The sequence below is a fragment of the Cydia amplana genome, chromosome 1 (assembly GCF_948474715.1).
Source record: "Cydia amplana chromosome 1, ilCydAmpl1.1, whole genome shotgun sequence".
NCBI lineage: Eukaryota > Metazoa > Arthropoda > Insecta > Lepidoptera > Tortricidae > Cydia > Cydia amplana.
Genome location: NC_086069.1, coordinates 27,588,746 through 27,614,335, shown reverse-complemented (window position 1 = coordinate 27,614,335; position 25,590 = coordinate 27,588,746). Strand labels below are relative to the sequence as shown.

Sequence of the window (25,590 nt, the reverse complement as noted above, 5' to 3'; positions counted from 1 at the left end):
GGTAGGGTCGTAGCGTGTGCTAGGAGTCAACCGGTTATCGTAGAATATGGATGCTTCAAACTCCGAGTGTCACATAGATCTACAGGAAAATAGACAGAGTTAATTTTTTTTTTATATAATTAATGGGCTTACTCATGGCCACAGACTAGCCGAGGCGAAGACGTGGCCTACGATGGAGCGAGCCTGCCCAGAAGGTGCCTGTTCACCCGTGGATTTTACCGTGGACTCATTTTCGGCATTGTCCCCTCGCTCGTCTTGTTACTATCGGAAGTATGACATAGGGCCATTGCGCTAGTTTTCGTCCATGCTCAAGTCTTCGCCCACTTTACATATTAGCAGATAATATATTTGATTTTTAATTTTGTTCTTGCGAAATATCATTTGTATGTAGATAGATATATTGTTTTTAAATTAAGGATTGCAATACGTACAAATTTGTGCCGCAATGTAGGTATATATTCAAATTTCGTCAAGTGGACGAAAACTAACGCACCTACCCTACCTAAGGTACGACAACTGTCTTTAAATTTATCTTGAACATTGTCTCTGTAATTATACTTAATACAAAGCGCTACTTTAGTCACCCGCGGGCAATTGAAAATTCACCATAACATCGTGAGCGCAGCGATAGACTCAAATTCATGAAATGAAGTGCAAATAACATGGTCTCGATTGCACACAACTTTTCACCCCAACACAAAGAGCGTGAGAGTAAAGTTTTGAGGACTATTTTCGTGTAGATGATTCCGGTTCAAGCTGCCAGCCTATTATGGATAGCTTTATCCATCTTTATCCACGTGATAAAATAACTGTCACTGTTTAACACCGTGGGAAAGAAAGTGACGGACACCGTTTTATCACGCTGTCACGTAGACAAGAACGACCATCATATCCGTACAGTTGAGGTCACCGAAAAGTTATATTTTAGATACTAAAATAGATGCTGCAAGACCCGCTAAGAATGACGTATGATTGGGCCGACTCCAGGCCGAGAATCAAATATATAATGAGCTATCATTATCACGAAGTGATAACGGCAGTCGATTGTTATTCTCAACTAAGGAGCTCCTTACTCTAAATAAGATTATACACAAATAGTTTACCCACGCGCTTCGTATGAAGCACATTGGATCTGTGGCTCATTATATTTACCAATTAATTTAGTATAATTATAATAGGAAAATGTTACATAAATCGGCTGCGCTGCGCTCGAAGCGCATACATCACATGGCATACTATTCGACAGCAAATAAGGTAAGTGCTTAAATTTAAAACTGGTGCAATGTAAACAATTTTGGTGTGTTTAAAACTGGTGACGTGTGGACTGGGCTATATAATATAACCCCGAAAATGGAAGTTCGCAAATTGCGGGCATTTTTCTCTGTCATACTAATTACTCGGGCTTATCACAATTATTAATAAAAATGTGACAGCAATTTTTTTTTAGGAATATTTATAACGATTTCCGTTGGTAAATTAGCGTTAGATACCTATTTGATTGTTAACAGATATATTAAATGAGTAATTACCGATAAGAATTCATAAACAACTTGTCGCAAATAACTCGCAATTACATCAGGTACTTACTCAATAAGTAAATGTTTACCAAGGTAGGTTTAGGCATTCTCGTTTGTATCTTAAATAAATTGTTAGGTATGTACGCGAAGTAAAAATTCTAGGTTCTGGGCCAATGAAAGTTTTGGTTGGCTATAATAAAATTAATAATATGTAATAATAATATTAATTATTATGTAATATGTCAAACCTTATTTGTCAAACATTATTTGACGTTGTCAACCTTCGCGCAAAATATTAATCTATGCGCTGTACAGCTTGGTACAGCTGAGTCTGATTTTTAGCTCTACTCAGAGTTCAGTAGCTAACAAAAGAGAATATACCACTACGTACGCACTACTGGTAGCAGTAGCTATTCTAAGAAGTTCGTTGGTCTTTCCACCTGAAACTGACAAAGCGTCACATTAATCAGAAATGTTGTATTTAAGTAGGTCAAACAAGGATGAAATTTCTTTATCTAGCGAACCGCTACGGCTGTAGCGCCTGAAGGCTGGCTGAAGAACCTCTGGAAAGCCATTTGCGGTCTCGTAAGGTCTACTGGCGGCTGCGAAGGTGGAAGCCGAACTTTCGAAACCTACAATAATTCAAGACATTCAAGGGTTTCAAACGTTACGCAGAACCACAGCGTATGTTAACAGTTTTGTATAATCTATGATTAATCCCTTTATAGATTATCTTTAGTTTGTCTCAATTGTCGAAACTAGCCCTAAGGTTTCATGAGTTTTGCATTTTTTTTGGATAGAAAGTAACCTTATGTTATTATAGTACACACACTTTTATATATCTTAAGAATTCTTGTGCTACGAAAACAGGAAAAGTAAAACTAAATTAAAATATTAGTCCAGAAACTCCACAAAAATGTTAGTGTCTAATAAAGTTAGGGTAAATCCGCCTATCGTCGGCATCCCAGTGTGTTTTCGCCGCTTGACCTTAGGTAGGTGTATAAAACTAAAGTTGGTGTAATCTTTTCTACTAACCGATCGATGTAGCCGCGATTACCTATTTATTCATACTCATATTTTTCAAAAAACTTCTACTAACCGATCGATGTAGCCGCGATTACCTATTTATTCATACTCATATTTTTCAAAAAACATATGATAGGTAATCTATTCTTAATTCATTTCGTTTACCCTGCCATAGATTTGCTTGTAATCGTAATCATTTATCGACTATGTTTATCTTGTTGTCAATGACGATTAATGAAATCAAACGTAGATAGTGTCTAATGTGTGTCGATTCTCACCTTAAACTTGTTGACAATTTTACCTTATCTTCTGGGCGTGTATCCGTATCAATAATTTAGCAAATCTTCGTAATACGTTACATTTATAGAACTTAGCTTACACACACGTTCTGATCAAGTACAATTACGATTTCGTAAAATTTTAATTAAATAAAGAGCAAATGAGGCAGATATTTTAGCGCGTTGTTTCATCCGGTACTATTAATGCTGACTGTCTCTACTTATATACATAGTTACATACAACTATAAAATTAAAAATTTAAAAACCCCATACGCCATTAGGTATGCCAAAAAATGCCTTGAGTACTTTATTTTGCAAAACAGCTGATAACCTTTAAACTGCTGGATTGATTTTTATCAATCATATTAGCTAAGAGCGACCGCAAGGCAACTCACTTTCACGTAAAAAAAATCGCATCGAAATCGGTCCATCCGTTGGAGAGCTACGCTGCCACAGACAGACATTGACGTCAAACGTATAACACCTCTCTTTTAGCGTCGGCGGTTAAAAATGGCCTTCAATTTTGTTTTTACATTCTAAGATACTAAGTTTCCCCACTTCAATTGCCCCAACTTGTCTAACCGATTTGTAATTTTAGTACAAAATTCTTCTTCTTCCCTACCCTTTACCCTAAACAGTAGATGTCCAGAAGAAGTACATGATTGGTACAGAAATCACCTTGATTGGATAGTGAACTGGTCAATAAAACCGGCATTTTAGTACTTGGGGTTAGTATATTTATCGGCTAAAAATTACATGCTCATTCCAGTTTATTACATCAAGATTGTTTTCTTAAATTTCCCCTTTGTTGCAGTCACGGAAAGTAATAGCCATCCGACGCGAAGACCAGTCAGTATGGGAGCGGCGGGCGCCATTCGCTCCGTTAAACGTGAATCGCTTCGTGCGGAACGGAGTCAAGGTCATCGTACAGCCCTCCAACAGGCGCGCTTACCCCATGCAGGTACGTGGTCATTGGTACTTTGTGCAAGTGAGTGTAGACCAGTCGGTATGGGAGCGGCCAGAGCGGGAAGCTTCATATCTTCAACCCCGTAATCGGCACGCTTACCCCACATGCTTGAAAATGGCGACAATAAGAAAGATATTTATGCGTACAATATGTTCTGAATGTTCTGATGATTGTTATTGTAATCATAAGCTTTTATTGAAAATTATCTAACCAGAAAATGAAACAGAGTGAGACCAAGCTAACTCGGCAGCGAATTTGATAGCACAGAGTGTGCAAGTTTTATTTTAAACGACGAACAAAACATAATTGAATACAAGTTTCGCGTTTATGTTTACACTTGCACATGCACAGTCTGTGCTATCAAAATCGCTACCGAGTTAGCTTGGTCAGATTCTATGCCAGATTTTTTAAGTTCTATAAATTTCTAGTCCTACATAAGCGCTGGCGCAGTGATCCAAGAAGACATCAGCGAAGCCAACGTGATCTTCGGCGTGAAGCAGACCCCCATAGACCTCCTCATCCCGAACAAGACTTACTGCTTCTTTTCGCACACCATCAAGGCACAGGAAGCTAATATGCCCATGCTGGATGCCATTTTGGCTAAGGTAACTGTTCTGTCATATCCAGGCGTAAGGCAGATCCGATGCATATTTACATCATCCCAAATTGACCCGTTCTTGGACATCATCAAGGCACAAGAGCCCAATAAGCCTAATGCTGCTGCTGTGCTATGATCGACAAAATGGCGCCCCTTTTTGTTTAAGGCAACTTCAATTCTGTCATATTCAGGAGTGAGGCATCGCATCGGCATCAACAACATCAATCCATAGACATTAATAACGAACAAAATATGACTTCTCGCACATTATTTGCGATTTTCGGTAGTCTGTCCGATCCAAACATTGCCATCCTGGCATTAATTAAATATTGTTAAAACAAGTTAGCAAGTGTATTGATCTAGCAATTCTAGCAGAATCTAGCTCAACGCAGTAAACTCCACTTGAGAGTTCGAAACGTCACAACAGAGCTTGTGCTTACGATATTTTTTCTCTTGACCCGATTTTGTCTTTGTTCCTTTGCCTATTCGAACTTCAAAACGTTTCTCAGCTACCGTCTAAAACAGCGGTCGGCAACCTGAACCTGTCACTTGCGGCCCGCGAGCCTCCCCTGGCTATTTTGTATATAATATTGATAAAGATAAAGATAAAGATAAAAGATAGTTTATTCAAGTAGGCATAATTACAATGCGCTTATGAACGTCAAATAAAGCTAGGTAGACCGGCTCCAACCCTACACCTCTGCCCCGAGAAGATTTAAATCCCCCCTCAATTGGAGGAGGGTATCCCAATATGGGACCGGCAACAAACTCGGCGGGACACATCTTTTCAAAAATAATTACATCTTATAATTAACATGCATTACGAGAAAATAAGGGAAAAAATACAATTTAAATTACTATAGAATTCATGCAATTATACACATAAGGTGTAATAGAAATTTGATTTAGAAAATATACATATGTACATGGAATCATACAAAATCGTAGCTCTTTCAGAAAACATATCAAATTCTTACAAAAGGAAAAGAAAATAAAGTTATTAAAAGAAATGGGAAAACATATTATATAAATCTGATTGATTATTATTAATTACCAACATATAATATTTGATGTGCTTTCCTGCTTACCTGAGCTGTGTCACCTATAACTCTATACATAATACAATGTTTTTAATTGCTACTACTTTTTATTAGTTAGTTTCTGGTTTGGACCATGCATGTTTGTCTGTCAAGTAGTCCTCGACTCTGTAATAAGCTTTTAACATCAATGACTTTTTTAAGTAATTCTTAAGAGCTGGAAAGGGTAATCTTAAAGCATCCTCAGGTAACTTGTTATAAAAATGAATGCATTGCCCAACGAATGACTTTTGTACTTTACGGACACGAAACTTTCTGATAGCAAGCTTATAACTATTTCTAGTGTTAAAGTTATGGACATCAGAATTCTTAGTGAAGGAGTCTAGATTCTTAATAACATAAATAATACTATCATATATGTATTGGGAAGCTACAGTTAAAATATTAATTTCTTTGAAAAGTTCTCTTAATGATTCACGCGCTCTTAAGTTATATATAGAACGAATGGCTCTCTTTTGTAAGACAAATATAGTCTGTATGTCAGCTGCTTTGCCATTGATAAACGACAATGTCTGATAAAGTCATAAATATGTAAAAAGTACGGCCCGCGTCAACTTCGTTAACTACTATGTGGCCCTTGGCTGCTAAAAGGTTGCCGACTGCTGGTCTAAAACTACACTTACCTATAGCATTTTTGTTCAGAACATCAGACTGATAGACTACGAAAAGCTGATGGACGATGCAGGCAACCGGGTGGTAGCGTTCGGCAAGTACGCGGGCGTCGCGGGCATGATCAACATACTACATGGACTGGGGCTGCGACTGCTGGCGCTGGGGCACCACACACCCTTCATGGTATGTAAACGTTCTAGATCACCCGGAGGCGTAAAGTCTTTAGAGAATTTGACGATGTTTGACAGACTTCGAATAGCGAGGAGATTTACTATTGGGTTGATTCTCTGAAGAACCTGTTTAGAATTTAGGTTATTGTTATATGATTATTTATAATGTACCTACCTTCATCTTCTAAGACCCTGATTTTGATTATGTATATATATATTTACTATCTTATCAAGGCGATTGCCAGTAATCTATATATATAAATGCAAGTGTCCTGACTGACTGACTGACTGACTGATTCATCAACGCAGAGCCGAAACTACAAAAGCTAGAAAGTTGAAATTTGCACACTAGGTTGCATTTATAAAGTGTACAAGAGATAAGAAGCGATTTTGAAAAATTCAACCCCTAAGGGGGTTAAAAAGGGGATGAAAGGTTGTATGGGGTACAAGTTTTATTTTAAGCTAGGAATTTAAAACTTTGTAAAAATGTATTATATTAAAAAACAAGAAAACTAATTTCAGCGTTTTTGAAAATTCATCCCCCAAGGTGGTGAAAAAGGGGTTGAAAGTTTGTATGGAGATCAAATATTTTTGTGAGTGTGGGACTTGAAACTTTGTATATGGGGATATTCTTATATGACAAGAAAGTAATTTCAGCGTTTTTGAAAATTCATCCCCTAACAGGGTTAAAAAGGGGTTGAAAGATTGAATCCATTACAAATGCTTTGAAACTTCTTAGAAAGGCATAATAGCCGATTACAAAATAAAGTAAATGCGACATTTTTGGAAATTCAACCCCTAAGGGGGTTAAAAAGGGGATGAAAGTTCGTCTTGGGGTGCAAATTTCATTTTAAGCTAGGAACTTGAAACTTTGCAAATAGATATTAAATTTAAATACAAGAAAACTAATTTCAGCGTTTTTGAAAATTCATCCCCTAAGGTGGTGAAAAAAGGGTTGAAAGTTTGTATGGATATCAAACATTTTTTCGAGCGCGGGACTTGAATCTTTGTATTTGGGGATATTATTAAAAGACAAGAAAAGTAATTTCAGCCTTTTGTAAAATTCATCCCCTAACAGGGTTAAAAAGAGGTTGAAAGTTTGTATGTGGTTCAAATTTTATTTTAAGCTAGGTACTTGAAAGTCCGTAAAAAGATATATTATTAAAATACAAAAAAAATACTTTCAGCGTTTTAGAAAATTCATCCCCTAAGGTGGTGAAAAAAGGGTTGAAAGTTTGTATGGAGATCAAATATTTTTGTGAGTGTGGGACTTGAAACTTTGTATATGGGGATATTATTATATGACAAGAAAAGTAATTTCAGCGTTTTTGAAAATTCATCCCCTAACAGGGTTAAAAAGGGGTTGAAAGATTGAATCCATTACAAATGCTTTGAAACTTCTTAGAAAGGCATAATAGCCGATTCCAAAATAAAGTAAATGCGACGTTTTTGGAAATTCAACCCCTAAGGGGGTTAAAAAGGGGATGAAAGTTCGTCTTGGGGTGCAAATTTCATTTTAAGCTAGGAACTTGAAACTTTGCAAATAGATATTAAATTTAAATACAAGAAAACTAATTTCAGCGTTTTTGAAAATTCATCCCCTAAGGTGGTGAAAAAAGGGTTGAAATTTTGTATGGATATCAAACATTTTTTCGAGCGCGGGACTTGAATCTTTGTATTTGGGGATGTTAATAAAAGACAAGAAAAGTAATTTCAGCCTTTTGTAAAATTCATCCCCTAACAGGGTTAAAAAGAGGTTGAAAGTTTGTATGTGGTTCAAATTTTATTTTAAGCTAGGTACTTGAAAGTTCGTAAAAAGATATATTATTAAAATACAAGAAAAATAATTTCAGCGTTTTTGAAAATTCATCCCCTAAGGTGGTGAAAAAAGGGTTGAAAGTTTGTATGGATATCAAACATTTTTTCGAGCGCGGGACTGGAATCTTTGTATTTGGGGATATTATTAATAGACAGGAAAAGTAATTTCAGCGTTTTGTAAAATTCATCCCCTAACAGGGTTAAAAAGAGGTTGAAAGTTTGTATGTGGTTCAAATTTTATTTTAAGCTAGGTACTTGAAAGTTCGTAAAAAGATATATTATTAAAATGCAAGAAAACTAATTTCAGCGTTTTTGAAAGTTCATCCCCTAAGGTGGTGAAAAAAGGGTTGAAAGTTTGTATGGATATCAAACATTTTTTCGAGCGCGGGACAGGAATCTTTGTATTTGGGGATATAATGAAAAGACAGGAAAAGTGATTTCAGCGTTTTGTAAAATTCATCCCCTAACAGGGTTAAAAAGAGGTTGAAAGTTTGTATGTGGTTCAAATTTTATTTTAAGCTAGGTACTTGAAAGTTCGTAAAAAGATATATTATTAAAATACAAGAAAACAAATTTCTGCGTTTTTGAAAATTCATCCCGTAAAGTGGTAAAAAAGGGGTTAAAAGTTTGAATCCATAACAAATGCTTTGAAACTTCTTAGAAAGGCATGATAGCCGATTACAAAATAAGGTAATTGCAACGTTTTTGGAAGTTCAAACCCCTAAGGGATTTAAAAAGGGGATGAAAGTTCGTCTTGGGGTGCAAATTTTATTTTAAGGTAGGAACTTGAAAATTTGCAAAAAGATATTAAATTTAAACACAAGAAAACTAATTTCAGTGTTTTTGAAAATTCATCCCCCTAAGGTGACGAAAAAGGGGTTGAAAGTTTGTATGGATATCAAAAATTTTTTCGAGCGCGGGACTTGAATCTTTGTATTTGAGGATATTATTAGAAGATAATACAAGTAATTTCAGCGTTTTGTAAAATTCATCCCCTAACAGGTTTAAAAAGGGGTTGAAAGTTTGTACAGGGTACAAATTTTATTTTAAGCTAGGAACTTGAAACTTCATAAAAAGGTATTAAAACGAAAAAAAAAAAATTTCAGTGTTTTTGAAAATTTATATCTCAAGGTGGTGAAAAAGGGGTTGAAATTTTGTATGGAGTTCAAACATTTTTGTGAGAACGGGCTTGAATCTTTGTACAGAGGCATATTATTAGAATACAAGAAAAGTGATTTCAGCGTTTTTAAAAATTCATGCCATAAAATGGTTAAAAAGGGGTTGAAAGTTTGAATCCATTACAAATGCTTTGAAACTTCTTAGAAAGGCATAATAGCCGATTACAAAAAAAGCTATGGGACGTTTTTTGGAAATTCAACCCCTAAGGGGGTTAAAAAGGGGATGAAAGTTTGTCTTGGGGTTCAAATTTTATTGTAAGCTAGGAACTTGAAACTTCGTAAAAAGGTATTATAATAAAAGAGAAGAAAACTAATTTCAGCGTTTTGGAAAATTCATCCCTCAAGGTGGTGAAAAAGGGGTTGAAAGTTTGTATGCACATCAAATATTTTTTTGAGTGCGGGACTTGAATCTTTGTACAAGGGCATACTATAAGAATACAAGAAAAGTAATTTCAGCGTTTTTAAAAATTCATCCCTTGAAAGGGATTAAATAGGGGTTGAAAGTTTGTATGGAGATCAAAAATTTTTTTTTAGTGCGGGACTTGAATCTTTGTATAAAGGCATATTATTAGAATACAAGAAAAGTTATTTCAGCGTTTTTGAAAATTCATCCCCGAAGGTGGTGAAAAAGGGGTTGAAAGTTTGTATGGAGATCAAACATTTTTGTGTGCGGGACTTGAATCTTTGTATAAAGACATATTATTAGAATACAAGAAAAGTAATTTCGGCATTGTTGAAAATTCTTCCCTCAAGTTGGTAAAAAAGGGGTTGAAAATTTGTATGGAGGTCAAACATTTTTTTGAGTGCGGGGCTTGAATCGTTGTATAAAGGCATATTATTATAATACATAATAAGTAATTTCAGCTTTTTTAAAAATTCATCCCCTAAAAGGTTTAAGAAGGGGTTGAAAGTTGGTAGAGAGTTCAAATTTTATTTAAAGCTAGGAACTTCAAACTTCGTAAATAGGTAGTTAGGTAGTAGGTTTTACTAAATAGTGGACTTGAAAATATGCTGGGGGTTGAGAGGGATTATATCGAGAACAATGTTATTCAGTTAGGGGCTTGAAACTTCGTAGCCAGGTTGTGTATAATAATTAACAAATGATTAACTGCAGTCCCTACTGCTATCGTTTTCTGCATAATGTTCTAAGCTAATATAGAATATATAACCACCAATATACAAATCCACGCGTACGAAGTCGCGGGCAACAGCTAGTTGGTAATAAATATGCTCTTAGATATAGATAGATATCTTGGATACTCGTGGATAAGGTTGCCATGTGACAATTTTACCTTCAGATTACATTGACCCACTAAAGAAAATGAAACGAAGATCGGTAGACCAAAGCCAACCAAAGCAATATGTTACGAGTAGTTCATCAATAAAGGTATCACTAACACACCTCTAGTCACACCTCACAGTCACTTCGCGTAATGTTTCTAGGACTATCGTAAGCGTATCCGATTACCAGGCGACCCATAATCTTGATTGTCATCGCCCTAATATGAAAAATAGAATTATTAGACATAGCTCTTCCTCTTTGTTCTTATCCGAATGACATGTCAAAGAATAGTTATGGTTATCACATTGTTCACATTAGATGATTATTGATTACACATCACGCAATTTTCCGAAATCTCAGAACGACCGCTAAGGTCAGAGTGGTGCTCGACGCTAGTGCGTAAAGTACAAGCGGTTTTCCACTAAATGACATACTTCAAGCAGAAGCAAGTCTTCAAGCTGACTAGTTCTGCATACTGCTGAACTTGCAATTCTTTGCTTATAGCTCTCACGGTTATTCTGCTGACTGAAAAACAAATGTTTTGGGCGGGGGTAGGACACGTCTGCCGAATGCACCCAGAATGGTGGGCCAAATTGGCTACCGAATGGACACCGCACGTTTACCGGGGTAGAAGCAGACTAAAATAGAGATGCGACCTTGACGCATTTTGCAGCGACTGTGGGGAGCACGCACTAAGCCGTGCTGATGAGTAGCAGTGTATGAAAAAAAAGCCTTTGGAACTCCTTCCTCATCCACACTTCCTAGAGAGGCCAATTATCTGTTTGATTAGAAAGAGATGTATACAGCGTGTATATTCCAGCACATTGGACCAGCGCACAACTACCGCAACTCCAGCATGGCGCGGCAAGCCATCAGAGACGCCGGGTACGAGGTGGCGCTCGGCATGATGCCTAAATCACTGGGACCGCTGACGTTCGTGTTTACCGGCTCAGGAAACGTTTCCCAGGTATGTATGGGTATGACGGATACTCTGGGACTGGTATTCGGCAGCGCTCTGGTTCTAAAATATCCCTGTAACCGCTTTTTCTTTAGGCACCTTCGTTTAACTGACCCATGAAATGTCACAGTTATATTTACATAGGTACTTACTGAAGTATTTTGGCTCGTTGCTGAGGATTATGACCAAAACAACGTTTGTGTTATATGGCTTATGACAGCAGATAATTCGGGTTGTTGGATGCAAAGCTGAGTGAAGAGGTCGTTCAAACTTTCTCAAAGTTGACTCAGTGCCCCGCCTTGGGGTATAGTATAGTGCCGTCTAGCGTCTACTACTATTTGTTAAACCAATCAATAAAACTGCATACATCGATAACAAATTTGTAACATTTCAGGGAAGTCAAGAAATATTCTCAGAGTTACCTCACGAATACGTTCCACCGGAAATGCTCAGAAAAGTAGCGGAACACGGAAGTAAGTTTATCTTGATAATTTCAACTTTTTCAACTCATATTAGGCAAAACCATATAACTTAGTCGAACCCTATAATGATTGGCTTGTTCAGCCTTTTTTGACGCAGCACTGTGACTTTCCTAGAAAAATCGGGGCTAATGACACCTAAAAGAGCCAATCATTGGGTAACTTACCTTACTCATATTTAGGCACTTTTTCGTTTAAGCACAGAATAAATAATAGTACTAAGTACAGAAGACTCACTCTCTAACAAAACGCGTCTGACGATCAGCACAGATATGGCAGCTAGGTGGCGACAGCGCCACGCGCGGCTTATGGCTTTCCCCAAATTTGGGCCGGAACGGATGTACTTTTAGTTACCTGTAGCAAAGCGACGAAATCACGGAGTGAGCCACGCCTGGTTTAGGTACGCAAGAGAAACTTACCTACATTTATCTACATGTGTATGATTACAGGTCCAAACAAGATCTACGGGTGCGAGGTGCGCCGGCGGCACCATTTGGAGAGGAAAAATGGCGGCGGTTACGATGCGCAGGAGTATGAAGAACACCCTGAGCGATACATCTCTACCTTCGCGCAAAAGGTAATATTTTTACATTACAATGGTGCTACTTTTCGGAACTAGTGCGGGAAAGAGTACTTTCCGTGCGTATGTCGAAAGTTTAAAGAGCCATATGTACTGTAAAACGTTGTACAATACACGTGCGAATAGGTAATTCGCAACTCGTGTCAATTTAAAACACTCCATTCGGTCGTGTTTTAATTTATCGCCCTCGTTTCGAATTTCCTCTTTTCCGCACTTGTATCGTAAATAACTATTCCCGCTTCCTTCCTTGCAATTTGATATTTCAACGATTTGAGTCTTCAAGGAAAATATATCTAAACGTTTCCTTTATCACTCTCTACCTTATCTTAGTGCTTGTTTTAATTACGACCTCGGAGAGCCTAGGGTCCACTTTGTTTATCCCAAATTCTCCTACTTTAACTGATAAAGTTTAAGTTAGTGAGTCTCCTCTCAAATTATTTTCTCGTGTCGACATCTACTAGTAGTTCACCCCGAACTGAGAACTCGCGTTTCGCATAGAACTGTATTTTAAAACTGGATAATAAAATAAAAAAATGTATAAGTCGAGCACTTTCATTTGATACCAAACAAGATGACCAGAATAGCAAGACCCCTCTCAAATTGCTTTTAGCCTTCTAAGCTCTTCTAGCTCAATAACCCCTTGATCGAGCCTGCTCATCATTTAATGACTAAAATATAATGCCCTCAACTACACGTTTACCCAATTTCATTTAAATTAGAACAAATTTACTTAAGTTATTGTGTATCAAACTATCCTCTGATAGTTCAGCTTAAAAACATCGAAATGCCGGGACGTGCCCCTAGCCAGCCGCGTGTCCCAAGTCGAATGTAAGAACTTCGCTTCGCTTTGCTCGCTCGTTCGATTAGACATTAGGGTAGACTGCGGATACTATGATTCATTGATTTTGAAACTGCATATATATAGAATTTCTTTCTCAGCAGGTTCGTAAATGGAAATATGTGCTATTATCTATGAAAAGGGACCTTATTGCCGATGGCGCTTACGACACTGACATCGATAAGCAAAAAACGTAGTAGTTTAAAATTGGGGATTCTGGAACATTTTTAGTTGTTTTGATTCAGCAATTAACTTTCTTTGAATACTGGAACATTAAATGTTGCTTTCTATCCAATGCGGAGGTCAATTTATGTTATGTGATTCTGATGAACTGATCAGTCATGTTGTGTTAGAAAACTTAAATCTGATTTAAAGGTCCCTTTGTAGTTTTTTATAAATAACTCTTAAACGGTGACCTGTAGCAAAAATGTTCTGATACATAAGTAATCTTCATAAAATTGTCTACATTAAATATTCAATACGCTTTTTCGTTAGGATCAATATTTAAAAAAATATTTAAGGTAGAAAGTTAATTATAATCAATTGTTAATATTTTTTGTAAATAACTCGTAAACGGTGGCCTGTAGCAAAGAATGTTCTGATACACAAGTAATCTACATATTATTATACCTGTCAAAGTTGCCATTTACATCAATCAATTCCTATTCAATTATTAAACTCGCGTTCATAAATTTCCACGGTGCTGACCTATTTAATTTAATTATCTACTTTGTGCAATCTACATATCAACTACATATTCATTCATTTTACTTGATTGCCAGCACAAGTACCACTTTATTTTCAATAGACAAGTGCTTACGATAAACAGCTGATTACTTGCACACAGCGCATCAAGATTGCGCCTCATTACCCTTGCAGTTTATCTATGAGATACCTAGATAACGTAGGTAGTAAGTAGTAAACAAATACCACAGAATAACATCGGCTACGTTATCGGTCATAGTGAGCTGGGTTAATACTTTTGATGTGATTTCACTTTCAACGTATTCATTCACATTTGTAATCGGTAGATCACTAAGTATTTTTTGGAATTTAATACCGCATGTCTTCGGTCATTTATTCACATGCAGGGCATTTCTAAATTAACTGATCTACTCCTGTCTCCTGGGGCCTTTTAGGGCTGATTTAAATGGCGCGCGAACTCGTATACGATTTTAGTTACATTGCGGACCATTGAGGTTACGTCAATTCAGCCGACCGATCAAATGATGCAATGTAATGAAACTCCCATGCACTTGCTCTAAACGCTTTGCTTCAGCTCCCTAAAGGGGCCCACTGATTAACAGTCCGCCGGACGATATCGGCCTGTCAGTTAGAACAAAAAGTTGAGAGCTCCAAACAACTGACAGGCCTATATCGTCCGGCGGACTGTTAATCAGTGGCCCCTTTATACGCGTATCCGAGAAAAAACTGGTTCTGGTTAAATCCTCACCACCACTACCAAATTTGATTAAGCAAAAACATGTTTTCATCAACAGATAGCGCCATACACGTCTGTCCTGGTGAACTGCATCTACTGGGCGGTGGACAGCCCCAAGCTGCTGACCATCCCCGACGCCAAGCACCTCCTCATCCCCTCCAACACGCCCTGGCTGCCCAAGAGCATTGGCGCCCCCGCTCTGCCGCACCGGTCAGTACTATAGTACTAACAGTAATCTTGAAGGCGCTAGATCTAGCATTATGTAATCAGAACCAGACACAACGAGGATCATCCACGGGCGTAGGCAGGTTGCCTGTACCTGCCTGGGGGGTAGCTGCTCCCCCCTGGAACTCAAATTTTACATACAATGCATGCCCCTCTGTGGCCTCTGCCCCCCTTCCCCCTCAGGCCTATCAACTCGCCGCCCCCTAGTTCACTGGCTGGCTACGCCCTTGGGATCATTTGTAATTTTTCTTCTATGTACTTATCCTTAAAAAGTTCTTCCTATATATTTCCCAGAATGCTGGCCATTTGCGACATCTCAGCGGATCCAGGCGGTTCCATCGAGTTCATGAACGAGTGCACCACCATCGACACGCCCTTCTGTCTGTATGACGCCGATCGGAATAAGGACACTAAAAGGTTTGTCATTTCAACCTCTTTTTCGGCGTGCATCTGAATCAAATCCGGCTCGAAGGACCAAAGGTGGAATATGTTTTTGGTGAGGTACACCAAGTAACTCGTGTACCTAACCAATTTGTTTAATAATGAATGAATGAATGAATGAAATCATTATTTCAGGCAACTAGTGGCCCATACAATTATAAAAGTATAAACTAAACACTAAAAATCACATTATGATTGCGATGCAATACGCAACCCCGCAGTGTCAGGGAGCCGGCGGCCGCGGCCTGTAATAGACAGATGGTTTTAAAGTAAAACAAGCTTTTATTAGGTCGACCTGTATGTAACTATGTAATGGAATCTAAGGTAACTAATTTAACCACCTTCCAAGGATCGTAGCGCCATGAAAATTGGCAGCTGTATGTAGTTCTGCTGACAATACAATAATATGGTACTGTCCAACTGATCTGATGATGGAGACATGAGGTGGCCATAGGCACTCTGTGATGAAACAACGCAACCTAATTGTGTTAGGGGTTTTTAGAATTGTCTCGATGAGTATTAGTTGTCTGTCGTAAGAAAAGTACAGTCAGCGATAAAAGCTTGTACCAAAAATATTTTTTTTGACAAAAAAATATTAGTTTCAAGGGCCCCGGCGTGCTGGTGTGCTCCATCGACAACATGCCGACGCAGCTGCCGCGCGAGTCCACGGACTTCTTCGGAGACCTGCTCTTCCCCTACGCCGAGGACATCATGAAGTCTGATGCTTCGCGGCCCTTGGAGGAACACAACTTCTCGCCCGTCGTTCAAGGAGTAAGTCATAAGATCCATAAACTTAGAATGATTTCGTTATATCTCTGGTTCAGTGCTAATGGGGTAATGGGGCAAGTTTTGTATTTCATGGACATAAGTTATCGACGCTACGAAGTATTAGTGTCAGTTCTAATGCTTCATCGTATCACCCCATATACCTACATATACATACCATCAGTCTTGATGTAGCTTCATAGAAAGTCTTTCCTTCTTTGTTGATGAGCATAGCATAGCACTATTCAAATATTAAATAAGTGACTTATAACTACCTATAATTATACAAAATCTACGTTTTCCAGGCCATAATCACGAGTAACGGCACACTGACGCCGCCTTTCGAATACATTAACGAATTGCGATCATCAAACAAGTAAGTCGGACGCTGTACCTACCTATAAAATGTTAGTAATTGATTGACGAACTGCTTTAAGGATGACTCACGCTGGATCGGCCCGTGTCTGGGCCGAGTCGTCCTACACTTCGTTGTCTATGTTGGGTAATCGGTGATCACTGATCATATGATGCTTTCTATAGAAAACGAAGTCTCGGCCCGGATCCGGATCGTTTTAGCGTGACCCATTCTTAAGGCGGTCTTCTCGTTAGATGTGGATTCGCTCGCCGGTATAGGCTGTGTATGACTTGTATGAGCGACCCAGCGCTATGCACGTATATATAGTGGCGTGCCGATCCGCATCCAATGTGAAAACCGCCTAAGGATATTCTTCCTAAAATTCTCGAGTAACTAAATAATTTTGTAAATCCCTTTTGCAGTCGATCGCGCCACAAGGTGGAAGGCAACGACCAGCAGAACTCGGTGGTCATCCTGGGCAGTGGACTGGTGTCAGCTCCCGTGGTCGAGTACCTCGCGAAGGAGAAAAATATCTCTGTTACTATCGGTACGTTATTATTGCCGATGACTTACTTCGATTACGTCTGTTAATGTACGAAAAAGTTCCTAGTTACTCCAACGTGAGACAAAAAACCTACAAAAATTAACGAAAAAAATGCGAAACCAAGGTTTGACTATACAACTATTCCCAACAGAAGGCCGCTTTCTTTGGCCGTGTTATTAAAGTTCCATTACGGCCACAGGATGGCCGAAATAACACATCGTGCCAGGCGTGGCTCACTCCGCGTTTTCGTCGTGTCGCTACAAGTACCTACAATAAGTACAATGCGCCCCACACTAATTTTGGTGTCTAATAGCCATATAGTATTTGCCACGCACCACTATGGAACGGACGCCTGCTCGCGCTTGCGCCACCTAGCGGTCATATTTGTCGTAATAGACGCGTTTTGTTACAGAGTGAATCTTAATAATATAATCATAATCATAATCTTTATTGTTTGTGAGAAATGGGTTACATTGCCGGTAATTACTATTGTCACATGGACTCACCAAGACTCTACCTTTACAGGTGTACAAACAAATATTTCCTATGTTATCTTAAAGTCGAAGTCATACATAATCAAATCCCATTAAATCATTATTTAAAAATTCATTAACACTATAAAAACATCTCTGTATTAGCCAAGCACGGACTTAAAAATTAAAAATTGGTTTACATTTTAGCGTCTCAAGTAAAGGAGGAGGCGGATGCGCTAGCTGAGCGCTACGGCGTGCGCTCCGCGTTCCTGCAGGCCGACGACGACGCGGCGCTCCGCGCCATGGTGTCGCGCGCGCGGCTCGTGGTGTCCCTGTTGCCGTACGAACTGCACGGGGCCGCCGCGAGAGCCGCCATCGAAGCCGGAGCGCATATGGTCACGGCGTCTTATGTGAGGCCTGAGGTGCAGGAGTTACATAGCCGGTGAGAGCCTTATACTTTATCACCACAAGACCGTCATACTTGGTGAGCGGCTCGTGGTGTCTCTGTTGCCGTACGAACTGCACGGGCCGCCGCGAGAGCCGCCATCGAAGCCGGAGCGCATATGGTCACGGCGTCTTATGTGAGGCCTGAGGTGCAGGAGTTACATAGCCGGTGAGAGCCTTATACTTTATCACCACAAGACCGTCATACTTGGTGAGCGGCTCGTGGTGTCTCTGTTGCCGTACGAACTGCACGGGCCGCCGCGAGAGCCGCCATCGAAGCCGGAGCGCATATGGTCACGGCGTCTTATGTGAGGCCTGAGGTGCAGGAGTTACATAGCCGGTGAGAGCCTTATACTTTATCACCACAAGACCGTCATACTTGGTGAGCGGCTCGTGGTGTCCCTGTTGCCGTACGAACTGCACGGGGCCGCCGCGAGAGCCGCCATCGAAGCCGGAGCGCACATGGTCACGGCGTCTTATGTGAGGCCTGAGGTGCAGGAGTTACATAGCCGGTGAGACCCTATTAATACTTTATTACCAAAACTTAGCATACATATGTAAATCGGATGACATAGCAATATTATGATGAAATGGAGCTGATCTGGTGGTGGCGACAGGAGATGTCCAAGGGAACTCTGTGATAAAACAGCGCAAAGTGTTTGAGGTTGTTAGAATTGTCTCAATGAGTATTAGTTTGCCTGTGGAAAGAAAAGTACCTACAGTCAGCGATAAAACGACTCAGCGATAAAGCGGCATCCTATTTGGTGTACCTTTCTTTAATTAATTTTCTGTTGTACCTAAATAATGTATGTTTTTTACACCAAATAAATATTTTCTATTCTATTCTATTTTCTATTCTAAAAGCTTGTACCGAAAATGAATTTTTTGCCAAAACTTATTTCTTCATGGTTTCAATGAGCCGACTCTACAATATGCTATCCATATTACAGTGCTAAGGAGGCCGGAGTGACGATCCTCAACGAAGTCGGCCTGGACCCCGGCATCGACCATCTCCTGGCTCTCGAGTGCATCCACGACGTCCAGAACCATGGCGGAAGAGTCGACTCCTTCGTCTCTTACTGCGGAGGTATGTTTGACCCTGATGATGAACGCGCTACGGATGATCATCATTATCATCATCTCAGCCGAAAGACGTTCACTGCTGGACAGAGCCCCCCCCAAGAGATCCCCCCCCCCCCCCCCAACGGTTTCCCGCGACTTTAACCAGATCGTCGGTTCATCTAGTCTTTGGCCTTCCGGCGCTGTGACTTCCGGTACGTGGTCCGCTACGGATGATATCCAAACTCATTTGGACATCTAATCAAATGACAATCGCGTTGGTACCTATTTAAAATAAAATAAATTACATCCTGATAGGTATTTCTTGGTTCCGAAAAAAAAATAGTGTTCTTAAACGTCGTTTTATGACGTGTAAAAATCTGTATTTTTTTACGAATAAAAATCTGAAACCTGTTGGATTCTGCAATAAATTTTAAGTGTATTTTAGACACAATTTAAGTCCTGATTTCTTTTGTACTATCAATACTATCATATTAAATTGTGAAAGTTTACATTCAATATGTTATAGGTCTGCCGGCGCCCGAGTTCAGTGACAACGCTCTGAGGTACAAGTTCTCATGGAACCCGCGAGGCGTGCTGCTCAACACAATCTCCGCGGCTAAATACTTGAGCAGAGGACAGGTAAGCCATAGGCTTTTAACTTTCGAACGATTTAAACGAATTTTACCGTTAACTCGCGTATTTTTAGTCTCTCGCGCGACATGATTCGGAGAGCCTACCTAGTTGTCTAAATGTCTATTTTCAAACAGAGGGCCTACCGCGAACCACGTGTGACGTGTTACCTCCCTGTCACACTTACGTACGAATTCACAAGTGCGACAGAGAGGCAACACGTCGAACGTGGTTCGTGGTAGGCGCTCAGTGCATGAGCAGTGGTCACGATAGCCGCGCGCCGACGCAGATTAAAATCCCTGAGTTAAACCGTAGGTACTTAAGTGACTTCACTGAATGTTTAAAAAAACCGGCCAAGTGCGAGTCGGGCTCGCGCACGGAGGGTTCCGCACCATCAACAAAAAATAGAGCAAAAAAATCGTGTCTGTTGTATGGGAGCCCCCCTTAAATATTTATTTTATTTGTTGTTATAGCGGCAACAGAGATACATCATTTGTAAAAATTTCAACTGTCTAGCTATCGCGGTTCATGAGATACAGCCTGGTGACAGACGGACGGACGGACGGACGGACAGCGAAGTCTTAGTAATAGGGTCCCGTTTTTTATCCTTTGGGTACGGACTCCTAAAAACGTATACCTAACAGCCCAAGTAAGGTCATCATGGACTTAGTCCTAGCCATAGCTCGCTCTACTCTTAGCTCATAGCACTATTCTCCCAATAAAGTCAAGTGAACAAATGCGTCCCTTCCCATAGCCACCAGGCGGGCGTCACATTCAGAATATTTCAATCCATTCTGAAACATTTAATCTAATTTTACTTGTACATAGGTAGTGGAGGTCCTCAGCGGCGGCGAGCTGATGTCCGTAGCTCGCGAACTAGACTTCCTACCCGGCTTCGCCTTCGAGGGCTTCCCGAACCGAGACAGCACGCAGTACGCCAAGCTGTACGGCATCGAGGACGCACACACCATCTTCAGAGGCACCATCCGCTACAGAGGTAGATACGTGGATACTGATCAGTGCCTTAGTATTTATTAATAACTAAGCTTTAATAGCTAAGTTGTATAGCATAGAGGCCATAGAGGAAACACACAGCATCTTCAGATGGACCATCCGGTACCGAGGTAAATAGGGATACTAATGACATCGCGGCATATCCTGATTCTTAAAAAAGACCCACATCAAAAATGAACGTAACTATAGCCCCAAGAGATTCAAAACAATTGCTTTCAGGACATGTCAACAGTCATCCACTAGTGCTAGTCAATTAATGCTTAATAACCCATTCCATTCTCCCACCGCAAATTACAAATATACCTAACAAACTACCCTTGGAAGAATAATATAGCGTCGATGAAACCATACCACCAATAATCCAAGCTACGTGTTCCGCCTTTACACTTGAAGTCTTATGTTCATGTTGGACTAATCTTGGCCATTTCACAACTGCCAATACTTTTCAGGTTTCGCTGAAACAATGATCGCTATGCAGCTGTTCGGTTTGGTGGACCCGAACCCGCACCCCTCACTCCATCCAGAAGGACCTGAAATTACTTGGGTATGTTATTATACCTATAACTTCACATATCTAGGTAATTCATTGAACCGCGATGAGGAGGAAAGAAGTCACATCACACACACATCACATAAACACATAGTATAAACTTAAATTTGAAGAGCCCATACTTCTCCTACAACGCGTTTCCGAATGTCCGTTTAAAAAATTACAACTTCTAATAAACTTTCATCGGATTTCGATCCCCAGGCTTATCACCTGCCTGGAAAGAGGTCTCTCTATTATCTCTTTCTCTTTCTACAAGCATAAGTTTCAACGCCAAACCTAAGTAGGTATGTAAGCACACTAATCACCATGCTGAGTCAGGACCATTTCGTGACTATTAAGCTGTGTCCAGACGGGCTGGGCAAATCGACCGATTTGATCAGGAAAATATTGGCGCCAATCTCATCTAGCGTCCACACGTACACAATTTAATCACCAATTTGCATTTCATAGATACTGACTTCGATAATTGGCATTTTTGTGTCCGCACCTGCTGATTTGATCGGGGAATCAAATTGGCGTTTTCGTCCGCACGGCCTGATTCGATCGGACAATTTCATCACATTGGCGAAAAATTGTCTCGTCTGGACTCCTTTTTATGTTGTGTTACTTATTGTTTTCTTTTATTTTTTGTCACGAATAAACGCTCTCTATTCTAATCTTCATAATTTCCAGCGTCAATTCGCCTGCGAGCTGCTAGGCCTCACCGACTCGTCCATCTTCTATGAGAACCTGAAGACGCGCCTCACGGAGCGCATCGGCGGCGCCGGCGCGGCCGGGCTCGAGTCTCTGGGGCTTCTCGAGGATAGCGTTATTGTCAAGAGGAACACGCCGCTCGACACTGTCAGCCATTACTTGACTAACAAGTTGAAATTAGGTAAGGTATAGATACTTATACAGCCAATAAAAAATATTAATAGTATGGCAAAACGCGTGTTTATTGTACTATAGGCAGATCACTTGACATTGATATGAAGTAGGTAAGAGCTAAAGGAAGTGGTCACGAAAGGAAATCACGCTTGGGGGTTGGGACATCTATTTTCATGTGGAAGAACTACATTATGTGGGATGATTTGTTGCGAACTAGGTTTTAATACGATACGAATTTGAATTAGATATTAGCCCTGGTATTTATAAATTTAACCATCGGGGATAGCATGACTCGAAGCTGTTCAATTCACAGATGAAAGAACGACGTGGAATAAGTTGTTCTTTATTCTACTTATATCTATGATTGCGGGAGACAAGTAGTTAGAGTTGTATGTTAGGGATCTTGGTTAAGAGCTCATTGAGTTATTATTACTATAGAGAAGCCATACCAAATAATAAAATTGTCGCAATCGCAACCTGTACCACGCGACCAAAACGTCGTAAGCGCCGTAAAACTCATGGCGCTTACGTGTCTAGGCCGCGAGATTCACGCTCCGCTTCTATGATTTGTTGTCAAAACAACAACAGCGCATGGCGCAAAATACTGGTCCTCTGTGCCGGTTCTATACGTAGTAATAATAGTTCAATGTAAGGGCTTGACGGGATTTAATGTTTTCATTTAAATATACAGGCGGCGACGAGACAGACTTCGTGGTGCTTCGGCATGAAGTTGGCGTGACATGGCGAGACGGGCGCAAGGAGAGGCGAGAGGTCACCATGACAGTTCGTGGCGATCCGTCGGGATACACGGCTATGGCGCGCACCGTCGGGCTGCCCACTGCCATTGCCGCCAAGATGATCATAGACGGTGAGTGTGTATGAGACGTAGGGCAGGGAAAGAGACGGAAAATCACGATAACACGTGCCGTACAGCTGCGATCGTGGCCCACAATAAATGGACTCGCCGGAAGATCAGCGCCGACTCTTGGGTCAGCATTATGCTGAGGCGAGCCCATTTCGTGGTAAACAATATGTAATTATGAATTTATAACCTTTATCATGTTACTTTTGTATGTTTAACTAGTTTATCACGAAAAAGAAATGATTTATTTATGATTTATGATTTATAACTGTTCCCGGGGAGTCATCGGGGCATACAGCTATTGCTGCCAAGACTCCTCGACAGTGAGTGTGTACTGTGTCTTTGTTAAAAAGAGACGGGAGGTCACTATGCGCATGAGTGCCAAGATGAAATAAAAAGCAAAAGGCTCAATAAATAAACGTCCGTTCGCGTTTCGAATTACCTTTTTTTTCGTAATGTTGGACCGGGGAACGACTAACTATATAGTATACACTAACCTGAAAATCTAGCGGAAATAACAATCGTTTATAAAATGGAAATTTAATGATCATGCGATTTTTCGTACGCTCCTGTCATGCCGAAACCTTTTTACTTTTCAATTGGCATTTATCAATACACGACTGTAAACTTAGCTAAGTTATTTTAAAGGTTTTACCTTTAGCGCCCCGTCTAAAAAGCAAGGTATTAGTTTCTAACCGTATTACTATGTTTTTCTGCGCATAGGCATATGTGTTATTTATGAACAGCAAGCGAGGTTTTGATGTGATTTTTTTGTGTCGGTTGCAGGTGAAATTCAAGAGCGTGGCGTTGTGCTTCCCTTCGCACCGGTAGTCTACAAGTCGCTGCTGTCGCGGCTGCGCGCGCATGGCGTCACAGCTCGCGAGATATGCCGCCCGCTCAACTAAACATCATATGTTAGAGCGGGATAGCAGCATGTGTTGTGCTTCCCTTCGCACCGGTAGTCTACAAGTCGCTGCTGTCGCGGCTGCGCGCGCATGGCGTCACAGCTCGCGCGATATGCCGACCGCTCAACTAAACATCATATGTTAGAGCGGGATAGCAGCATGTGCTTATCTTGTTTAAATGACAGCTGGACGTGTTCGCTGAACGGGGTTGGCAACTGTCAAAGGTTATTAGATGGCGCCAGCCATAGATGGTAGGATCCTAATAGGCGCCTGCCTAATAGGCAATGCGACATTATGATTGGTCGAATTTATTTGTTGCCCACCATAATCCATACTAATTTATGGCGGGGAATAAAACAAAATTTGAGACTGTGACATAAGGATAAACAAAAGAATAAAATATTTTTTTCCTTCAAAAATTTTTACTATCAAGTTTTAACGTCATTAGTGTCATTACACAATTTATATGATATAAAACCTTTGTAGATAAACAAGTAAAATAAATAACTTGATCTGATGGATTTCAATATTAAAAAATATCATGGGCGTTTTTTTTTGTTGTCCCCTACACTTTTTTTTCAAATTTGGGATTTTTTATGTTATTTCTACTCAGAATCACGAGCTCTTTCTATCCTAATAGGAGAAAAAAGTGTCCCAAAATTTCCATACATTTTTCGATCTTTCCATTCCGCGACCGCCATACAAAGTCTATGAAAAATGGTGACGTAATGGAAATAAAAACCTTAGGACACTTTTTTTCTCCTATTAGGATAGAAAGAGCTCGTGATTCTGAGTAGAAATAACATAAAAAATCCCAAATTTGAAAAAAAGTGTAGAGGACAACAAAAAAAAAACGCTCATATACTATATAAATATGAGTATACCTACTTAAATCTCAATCTCATCTAGCATCCACACGTACATAAAATTTAAAAACCAATTTGCATTCCATAGAAAATTCGAAAATTGGCATTTTTGTGTCCGCACCTGCTGATTTGATCGGGGAATCAAATTGGCGTTTGCGTCCGCACGGCCTGATTCGATCGGACAATTTCATAAGATTGGCGAAAAATTGTCTCGTCTGGACTCCACTTTACACAGAAGGGCTGTTTGGATTTATTTTACTGTCAAGTACAAGTTATCAGTATTGCATTTTGTACTACATAATACGAACAGCGAGATTTCACTTTCAACCAATTAAGTCAAATTCATTAATCATTAACTATTTATACATATAAGATTCATTTGTCTGATTTGAAAATGAAGTTCTAGAGAATTACGGGTCACTATGTATTGTGTTTGAACGGTATAACTTGTTGTTTTTTTTATATAAAAATATAAGTTACGTACGTCGAATTTTAATTACGCTTTCGTTCTTCATGTCTTAAAACTTTACAAAGCTTTACTTACGTAACTACTTATAAGTACTTGATTTTGTATCTATAAGAAAACTCTAACCAAAATATCAGCATCCGTAGACCTGCTACGGACCTACAGCGTAGCAATCGCTACGAGTATAATGAGCTGCGTACGCTACGAGTATAATTGCGTATTCCGTCACTTTTTTAAGTTTTTTAATGAAGGGAAATAAATAAAATTAGTATAGTTTCGAA

At 39.8% G+C, this 25,590-nt stretch overlaps 1 protein-coding gene across 1 annotated transcript; it reads left to right on the top strand.

The window, feature by feature from the left end:
• The first annotated feature begins 940 nt into the window (after positions 1 to 940).
• LOC134651963 (alpha-aminoadipic semialdehyde synthase, mitochondrial) lies at positions 941 to 24,128 on the top strand. Its single transcript, XM_063507108.1, has 20 exons — positions 941 to 1,254; positions 3,637 to 3,783; positions 4,218 to 4,394; positions 6,127 to 6,279; positions 11,365 to 11,511; positions 11,897 to 11,975; positions 12,431 to 12,558; positions 14,899 to 15,050; positions 15,360 to 15,482; positions 16,106 to 16,277; positions 16,577 to 16,647; positions 17,049 to 17,173; positions 17,851 to 18,085; positions 19,038 to 19,174; positions 19,676 to 19,788; positions 20,608 to 20,776; positions 21,243 to 21,337; positions 22,016 to 22,217; positions 22,902 to 23,078; positions 23,859 to 24,128. The coding sequence occupies exons 1-20, from the start codon at positions 1,183 to 1,185 to the stop codon at positions 23,975 to 23,977; spliced, it is 2,793 nt and encodes a 930-aa protein (XP_063363178.1). The 5' UTR covers positions 941 to 1,182; the 3' UTR covers positions 23,978 to 24,128.
• The last annotated feature ends 1,462 nt before the right edge of the window (positions 24,129 to 25,590 follow it).

What these genes read in the sequence shown, in the direction of transcription:
- LOC134651963 (XM_063507108.1), top strand. Translation starts at nt 1,183, where the DNA reads ATGTTACATAAATCGGCTGCGCTGCGCTCGAAGCGCATACATCACATG. An exon ending in TCTCGCCCGTCGTTCAAGGA is followed by an intron (nt 16,278 to 16,576) that starts GTAAGTCATAAG and finishes TACGTTTTCCAG; the next exon opens with GCCATAATCACGAGTAACGG. An exon ending in CTTCGTCTCTTACTGCGGAG is followed by an intron (nt 19,175 to 19,675) that starts GTATGTTTGACC and finishes AATATGTTATAG; the next exon opens with GTCTGCCGGCGCCCGAGTTC.